The 8,580-nt window shown below is 34.2% G+C and overlaps 1 protein-coding gene across 7 annotated transcripts; it reads right to left on the bottom strand.

Moving 5' to 3' along the window:
- Positions 1 to 408: 408 nt before the first annotated feature.
- LOC107788995 (reticulon-like protein B11) lies at positions 409 to 3,631 on the bottom strand. Of its 7 annotated transcripts, none has more exons than XR_001648743.2 (7): positions 3,396 to 3,625; positions 2,955 to 3,135; positions 2,466 to 2,607; positions 2,312 to 2,381; positions 1,948 to 2,231; positions 853 to 904; positions 409 to 706 (listed from the first exon to the last, which is right to left on the bottom strand). XR_001648743.2 is itself a non-coding variant. In XM_016610751.2 (6 exons), the coding sequence occupies exons 1-5, from the start codon at positions 3,445 to 3,447 to the stop codon at positions 2,062 to 2,064; spliced, it is 615 nt and encodes a 204-aa protein (XP_016466237.1). In that variant the 5' UTR covers positions 3,448 to 3,625; the 3' UTR covers positions 409 to 904; positions 2,059 to 2,061. The 7 variants fall into 7 exon arrangements, 3 of the variants coding, with proteins under 3 accessions (XP_016466237.1, XP_016466238.1, XP_016466236.1); XR_001648744.2 differs by having other exon boundaries at positions 2,059 to 2,231; XR_001648742.2 differs by having other exon boundaries at positions 853 to 2,231.
- Positions 3,632 to 8,580: the final 4,949 nt, after the last annotated feature.

Here is an 8,580-nt window from a genome sequence, read left to right as displayed (position 1 = left end):
GTTCTCAATACAAGTATATTCTCCTTTCCAGGAAAAGACTCCTCAATACACAGTGCAATTTGTGTAAGCAAAACAAAGTATGTAAATAAATTTCAGTGTCAAATTGAGAGGGGAATGGGTCGTAGAGAGGTAGAACCATGTTCGCCCCGGCCCACTCCAACTCTTTGGTATTCCTGCATGGATAGGCTTGATTGCATGTGTGAGTTTATCGCATCTCCAATGCAGTTATAGAGTATGCGGTGAAGAGAGCAATATTCGTAAACACTATGCCAGCAGACTTCCTGCTCATTCGTTTGTTCTCTTTTACAAGCATCAGCAAACACTATGTAAAAACGCTTTATACACAGTGGCAGAGCCATATTTTAATTAAGGGTAGTCAAAATATAAATAAGTAAGCACACAAAGAAATCAAGGGGAATCAACGTATAGTATATACACATAAAATTAAAAATTTAACGTATTTACACAATCTAATTTTTCGATGAAGGGTTGTCAGTTGACTCCCCTTGCCAATGAGTGGCTCCGCCACTGTTTATACATTGAATGTCAGATCTCAATAAGAACGAAATTTAACTATAGGCACTAGAAGATTTAAACCATCCCTGAAAGTTGTAGGTGTCATGTCAAAGAAAATCACGGGGTAGCTTGTCAAAGTTATTGCACAACCCTTTCTATTAGAACGTCGTTCCAATTGCAGTAATCTCAACTACAGAGAAGAGTAGCAAGACTAACATTTTATTCTGTAATCAGTATCAAAGATAATGGAAAATGATAAAAGAAAGAAAGGAAAAACAATATTTTGAATTTCAGTATGGACTTCATAGAACAATCTAATTAGGGCCAAAACCATACCTCTACAATTTCCTGATTTATGTCTGGATTGCTCGTGAAGGCAAAATCCGTCCTGTTAAAAGAAGACATTGACGGTTAGAAAGAGTAAACAATTAGCAGCTAGTTGGCATGCATCACTTGATAACATTCAACAGAAGGTGAAATAAACATATGTAAAGCTGCAACAAAGCTAAAATATACTATAAAAGACTTGATATGCTACTAACAAAATATATTTAAACTGTTGAATCAAAAGAGGTTAAAAGGAAACAGAAAAATGAAACAGCCGGTTATGAAGGCATTTGAATTCGATTTATTCCTGCAAGAATATGATGATGAATCAACTTTCCATTGTTTATATAAGCCCATAGAAGCAACAGACTTATTCCTCCAGAATCTTCTAAAGAAAAGATTCTCAGCAGTCAGCTCATTCAAGCTGTCATGACAATTCAATTTTGTATCAGCTACTGACTGTGGATTTTCTTTCCTGAATCAAGACTACTTCTGTGTCGAGATTGGAAACAGCCTCTCTAGGGTAAGGTTTGCGTACACACTACCCTCCCCAGACCCCACTTATGGGATTACACTGAGTTTGTTGTTGTTGTAATCAAGACTACTTCTGTGAAGCTACAGTTCCTATAAAATATCTTCAGACTTGTGTCCTAAGATACTATTATCAAGCATTTAAGTTAGCCCACTAGATTACTTTCACTCGAGTGTAAGTCTTCAAATCCAAACTAGCAGACAATGTCAAGTAGACACTACTTCTAAGATAAGATTGTCAAAGAGATATATTTGTGAATATATAAGAGCAGATGCATTCTACGGCTGAATACGAGTTGGAACAAACGGGCTTCTAAGACCAATAGATAATACCACCTAATAATGTTTTTTTAATTGGTTATACCACCTAATAATCTATATAAGGTACTCAACATGTTGATATTGTACAGAGTTGAGAGAAATCAAGGAAACATCGAATGAGCCTCCATTAGCATCCTCTCATTATTAGCATGTTCAGAAGCATATGGCAGCAGAGAGTACTTTGGTTTTGAGGGTAGTACTTTGAGATTCTTCGAGATAACAAAATTTAGACATTCCGGAAGTTATGCATACCACACATAGGAATGGATGATCGCATGTATCTGCATCTCTCTCTCTCTCTCTCTCTCTCTCTCTCTCTCTCTCTCTCTCTCTCACACACACACACACACACAGAGAGATTACAGTTTACTGAGTCTTCTTTTCCTTGTTCGAGGACTTCAAAATCTTTCTCAATACATTCTCGTCAATTTTTCTGTACTGTTTCTGAATGACTTTCTGTGCTGTAATAAGCTTGTCATCTATTTGATTTTGGTACTTCTCGTATAGCAGAGGCACAGACAAGCTAAAAAGGGTCCCTGAAGCCAAAAAGAAGGGACTAGATCAATGATTAAATGCGCATAAAAACATCAATAACACAACAGAAAAGCCTACTCACCTATATAGAGCAAAGTAAGGAGAGTGAAAAAGCTACCAACATAAGATATCAACCACAAGCCAAGAGCAACCTGATGAACAAAATCCACATTAAGTAGAAACAAATACGAAAATGATTGGACTAACGAAAAAAGAAGGATAACATGAGAACAGACCCAACCAAAAAGTTTCAAATTCCCACTAATAGCAATATCATGTGCAGTCAGCAGTATATGGTTTACCCAAACACGCATCATATCAGCAGCCTTCACGACAAATTCCTCGGGAACTTCCATATCGGGAATTGGAGGTAAAGATCTGGAATTATAGATACAACAATTCGTTCAGTTTGTTGCAGACGTAAAATAAATAATTCAGATGTGTCTTTTTGGTTTAAACTTGTAGATGAGGCAATTCACATAACAATATTTTCACATTTTCACATGCTTGACTATGAAAAAGAATCAAGTTATATGCAAAGGGTGTGTTGCAAAAGTAAAATACATAACTATATCTACTCTCTAACAACTTAAGTTCTTAGATGAGACAGTTCACAAAGCACCACACAACTAAGTCTTACAATAAATATTAACCTACATTAAATGTATAACTTGTGAGTTTTGACAGAGGAAGAAAATGTGAAAAATAAATGCATCAATCAATACCTGTTGAGAAGTGAAGCAGATTTACCCCAAAAGAAGAGAATCACAACTAAAAGCAACATCACATTGGCAATAAAGGATAAGAGATTGTAGCCAGCTCGCTCAAATAGAAACCAAAGGACAGTAGAACTAACAAGCAGAGTAACACTAGCGCATTGTCTCCTCCACAACAACACGTCAGCAACTGCAATAACAATTATTAACCTCATGAATAATATTCTCCCTATCAAAATAGTATCCCTATTTTCTTCATTTCTATGATTCTTTCATTTCCTTGTGATTAATACCACTTAGTTGGGAATTAAGTGCATTCTAATCGATGCTAACATGCTAGCATGAAGAAATTCGAGAAAAAATGGAGGATTAATGTCAAATCCGAATTGATGGAGAGGCAAATTGTGAATAAAATATAGTAATCATTTAGTATTAGATAGGGAAAAAAACCTGTGCCACCACCGAGAGCATGATTGACGAAAGACTGTCGAGGATCTCCCATGGCGATTTGGGTTTTTTGTGTACTCTGCAATTGAAGAAGGAGAGGAAAGGGGAGGGAGAAACGATTGTAATTTGGCGTTAGCTTTGACTTTGATAAGCAAATTGTTAAGCTGCTTATTAGAGTCCGACATTATCATAAACAAGATTAACAGTTAGCATTGGCAGGCTATTTTCATTTAAAAATGTATAAATCAAATTTTATAAGGGCTGCCTATTGGTCAAAATCATGTTTAGAATGCGATGGAATTCGTCCATATTAGGCGTGTGTATAGTTGGTTTTATCCGTTCCAAGTATCCATTATAGGTTTATAAATATGTTAAATCAATAACATTAAATCGGTAAAATATCTATTATCGGGTATGGATTAGTTGGTTATTAATTTTTATCGATTTGATTACCCGATAAGATAACTCAATCTAGAGGGAATAAACGTATTGTACATCGGGTAAAACCTAATAGGTATTTGTTGGTTACCGCCCACCGGAACTCAATCTGTGTAGTAGAAAAGATAAAAGTTGATAATTTAAAATGTAATATAGTTATTTGACCATCGGAATTTTGATAAATCTAAAATCTGGTTGCGTGACTTTTTTAGCATAATCAAGTGATATTTCTATTATAAACAAAGAAAATATAATTTTTCTTAGTTAATTTTAAATAATTGAATGAGTATTTGAGTAATGGACTCTAGTAATAGATTGAAAGAAAATAAATAACAATCAACTAAGCAAAAGATATATACATCATATTATACTAAAATCATTTATACTAAAAGTGGGAAGATCCAAAGTAAAAACTTGAATTACCTATTAAAAACTAATAGACGTTTATATCCTTATTAAACTAAATAGTCCCTTCAATTTAGTACACAACATACGTAAGTTACAAGGTTAGTCATGGAATTATTAAACTTTTGTAGATACATATATCTAAGATATTGAGTTTATACAAAGTTAATTTCTACTCCATTATTCCGTCAAAATCCAGTGCACTAACAACAAATTTCTTCTTTTCTCTCATAACGTTAAGCTAGCAATCAAGAAAATGAATAATTCAATATAATAAATAATATTTATTGGATAATGATGCATGGTCTCTTCAATTCCCTACAATTATTATGGGTTTATGCTCTTCAAATCAATATAATCTTTGGGAATGCTCAAGCAATTTGAGTTGTGAGCAAATGAAGAGACTGACGAAGGACTAAGATGGTGGATTGAGGTACGTACACTGCAGCTGGATTTGTATATGTCTCCGATTGTACGATTTTGCTTTTTTGGTTGTGGGTTGTGCCACTGGACATCTCTACCATTCTTCTAATCTTTCTTTTTGTTTAAAAATAGCTACCAAGGGACAAAAATATTTTACAATTTTTATTTCCATCATTTCAGATATTAGTTTTAGAAATTAAAGATCACTTATCTATACCTTAGATTTCAATCATCTTTGATTTGTTCCTTTCTCCTTTCTCAAAGAAAGTTTACACATGTTTATGCATATATAGCTTGCATTTTATTAAAGATCAAGAAAAATAAGACAAAATAAATTATCTAACGAATTCTAAGTGTTTTTTAATTGTCTTTTAGAAGTTTTCAAGTATAAATGAGGTTGTTTCTATTAATTTTCAAAACTGAATTACATGGGAAAACACAACAAAAATTTGGCGAGCTCTGTGGACCAAAGTTAAGTCATGCCCCTTTGTGTTGATTTGTTTTCTTCCAAATTTTGGTTAAATTTTATGTTATTTATTTGTTTAGCCTTGAAATATGCTATTAATTTGACTAGATTTTTTTAGATTTTCTTAAATTTTGTGAGGTTATTTGGTACTTTATGCTCTTGATGCATGTTTCTCCAAGTTTTAATTTTGTTGTTAAATTTTATGTTCTTTAGCACGTTTTACCTTGAAATTTTTATGTGGTATGTTTCATTTTTGTATCTATGTGGTACTTCAATTTTCCTGAAGTTCTAATAAGGTCTTTTGCATGGTAATGGAACTGGAAGTACGTCCAACTCTTTATTTTCTTAGATATATTTTGTAGATTAATTAAAATTTTTAATCTTCTTTAGGAGAACTATATTTAATTGTTTGCTTTTACTTTATTTTTAACTCATCAATAGTATAGATATTTCCAGCAAAAGATCCAAATGGTAAACTCTTACTATGATATTTGAACCTATTTTTATTTTTTGCCTTTTATTATTATCTTAGTAAGGAGATGATTTCTTAGTAGGCTAGCGTTAATATTCACGTATTTTCGTGATATTTCATTTGGCTAGAAAATTGCAAGTCAACTAATTAAGAAGGTGGTATTCGCGCCTTTTTTTTAAACTGAAATTTATAAGGTAGCATGTGGTTAACTCATTAAGGCATCTAAGAATTTTTTTTGGAGTACAGTTTTATGTTTACTGGGTTAGCTAAATAATATTAATAATTATTTTTTAAGACTTGAAATACCTTGTTTAATTTTTTTAAATTAAAGTATATCTTTTAATAATATTTGTAATTTTAAAAAGTTTGTACTCACTTGTATTGGATACACGCATAACGCGCGTATCCAGAAACTAGTATATAACTATATATATATATAACTCTCTCTATATATATATATAGGATGATCATACCTTCAAAATTGATTTGCAATACTATCCTTTTAAATCTAAGGGACCATTTTGTCCCCAAGAAAAAAGCATTTCCATTAAATAATTTTTATTTATTACATTAAAAGTGAAGCGGGTGAATTAGAAGGGAAGGAATGGTAATTTACTACTTAACACACTCAATTCAATGAATCCAATGAGAGTTGAGGGTATTCTATGTCTCTTTCATTTACTTTCCATAAACGTTTCCTATGATTATCATGGAAAACGTTTCTCCTCTTTTATTTTTTTTTCTTGAATTTTTAAGAGACTTAACCATAGAGGTTTTGAATGTTAGGTTTTCACCCGTAATTATTATAGCTTGTCAGTTTTTTAAGTTTAATTTTCTTAATTATTCAGCTTTGATTGTTTCTTCAATTTCTTTCATCTTTAATGCTTATAATATTTTTGCATTGCAGCCTTTTGACATTCTTCATTACATTCTATAAAGATTCACAATAAAGTGTCTATGGTGGTAAACTTCTGCACATATGAAACATCTGTGGTTCATGCTTTAGAGCAGAAACGATACTTTTTCAACTACAAGTAAGCTTCTGATCTATTCTTTCCTTTAATTAGCTTAGATAATTGGTGATTTTTAATTTTATTATTCTAAGTTATCACAATGTTAATTCCCATACTGATGAACATGAAACTTCCATGTTGACAAGGAAAGATTTCTAACAGTGCAGCGTCTGAATATTTCATGTATAATGAACAATGAACAATATCACTCAATTTAAAAAAAGAAATAGAGGTAGTAATTTTAATGCATTGCTATTTCTATTTCTTTTCTTTTCCTTTCTATAATGATGTTCTCATAATTTTGAGTGACAAACTGTAGAATTGTTGCCGAGAAGTAGGAAGGAAAGAAAAATCTCTGAATAGAAAAATAAAAGAATATTGTATGATACAGGCTTGAGAAAATGAATATTTATTCCACCAATCACGTTATATTTAGAAGTTATTACCCAAGAAGTTGCGGTGTACGTTTTTAATTATGGCATTTCAAGAAAGCAGAACATTGGGTTGACTACACAAATTGATTGGTTACTGTTAATATCTACATGACTATTCAAAGGATATCTGCATGACAAGCTCGGTCGAGGTCCGAAGTAAGGGCATCGAGTTTCGAGCTATAAGACCGACCAATGACAAGCCCGGTATCATTATCGAACTCGTATCCAAATTGAACTACGAGGCAAGGCGCAGATTATCGAAGATGCCTAGACCGACCAACGCTCACCCCGAATATCGATCCTCCAAGGCAGAATCGAGCTCGAACCAAGACCGGGGGCTCAATCCAATACCGAGCTCGAGCCAGAATCGAGCTCGCGGACAAGAGTCATTGCAACCACACTATGGGGGAGAATCTTGGCAGAAATCAAGGAAGAGACAAATCATCATGGGTCCTCCACTACATGCATTATTTTATTATTTTGTTATAGATAAAGCAATGACCCTCTATTATAAAAGGGAGGGTCCTTGTAAGCTATGGGAAAAATAAGATTGCAATAGACAGATCTTCTCTCATACAAAAAAGACATCTCTTTGTGCTTGTTTTATTTGATCTTATTCAATTTCTCTGTTCATCATTTTCTATCCTCACAGTCAAAATAGTTGTATTGTTATTTTTGTATCAAAGGATATTACGTATCCTTAGAACCATATATAAATTTAACGTTATCTAATTTTTCGGGTAAACAGTTTGGCGCCCACCGTGGGGCTAAGGGTAACAGTGATTGTTTGATATAAATCTACAGTACACTCCAGCTTACAACTTCAAGTCAGCAATGGCTTTACCTATCGACCTCGAAGCCGACCTTCAAGATGAAACCAACAACTTGGCACCCAGGGTCGGAAGGCTACCTGACGATGGCAACGAGGCTCGAGTCGAAGAACCCGAAATTCGAGCTGAAGTACCATTAGATATCAATTCACAAATAGCTCTGGAGGCGAATCAGCGTTCCGAACCGGAAAGAAGCATTCAGGGCGGTGCTCGACCCATAGCCCGAGACACCCACAACACGGAGAAAATCGGGATCAACTTGCGTATAATCTTCGAAATGCTACAAGCCCAACAAGTAGCGATAGCTCAGTTGTAGAGCCAAACTCATATGCAAAGCAGGCCGGACTCCAATCCACTTCTTCGAGAAGTCACCCCCATAACGGAGCCCGCCATAGTAAAATCAAATGAGCAAGAATCGGGGACCACTCCTGAAATTGCTAAATTGCTCGAGGAACTTACAAAACGAGTAGAAGCCAACGACAAGAAAGTAGAAACATATAATTCCAGGGTCGATCAAATCCCCGGGGCTCCGCCAATGATAAAAGGGCTGGATTCGAAAAAATTCATACAAAAGCTTTTTCCCTCGAGCGCGGCCCCAAAACCAATCCCCAAAATATTTCGTATGCCCGAAATTCCCAAATATAACGGTACGACCGATCCTAACGAACATGTCACCTCCTACACATATGCTATCAAAGGCAACGATT

The sequence above is a fragment of the Nicotiana tabacum genome, chromosome 24 (assembly GCF_000715075.1).
Source record: "Nicotiana tabacum cultivar K326 chromosome 24, ASM71507v2, whole genome shotgun sequence".
In the NCBI taxonomy this organism is placed as follows: domain Eukaryota; kingdom Viridiplantae; phylum Streptophyta; class Magnoliopsida; order Solanales; family Solanaceae; genus Nicotiana; species Nicotiana tabacum.
This window is presented reverse-complemented; position numbering and strand designations above follow the sequence as displayed.

Excerpts from the sequence above, each read along its gene's own strand:
- LOC107788995 (XM_016610750.2), bottom strand. The coding sequence starts at position 3,447 with ATGGGAGATCCTCGACAGTCTTTCGTCAATCATGCTCTCGGTGGTGGC. Across the intron at positions 2,608-2,954 it reads TCTGCTTCACTTCTCAACAG|ATCTTTACCTCCAATTCCCG; the intron begins GTATTGATTGAT and ends CTATAATTCCAG. Across the intron at positions 2,382-2,465 it reads ATTTGAAACTTTTTGGTTGG|GTTGCTCTTGGCTTGTGGTT; the intron begins GTCTGTTCTCAT and ends TTTGTTCATCAG.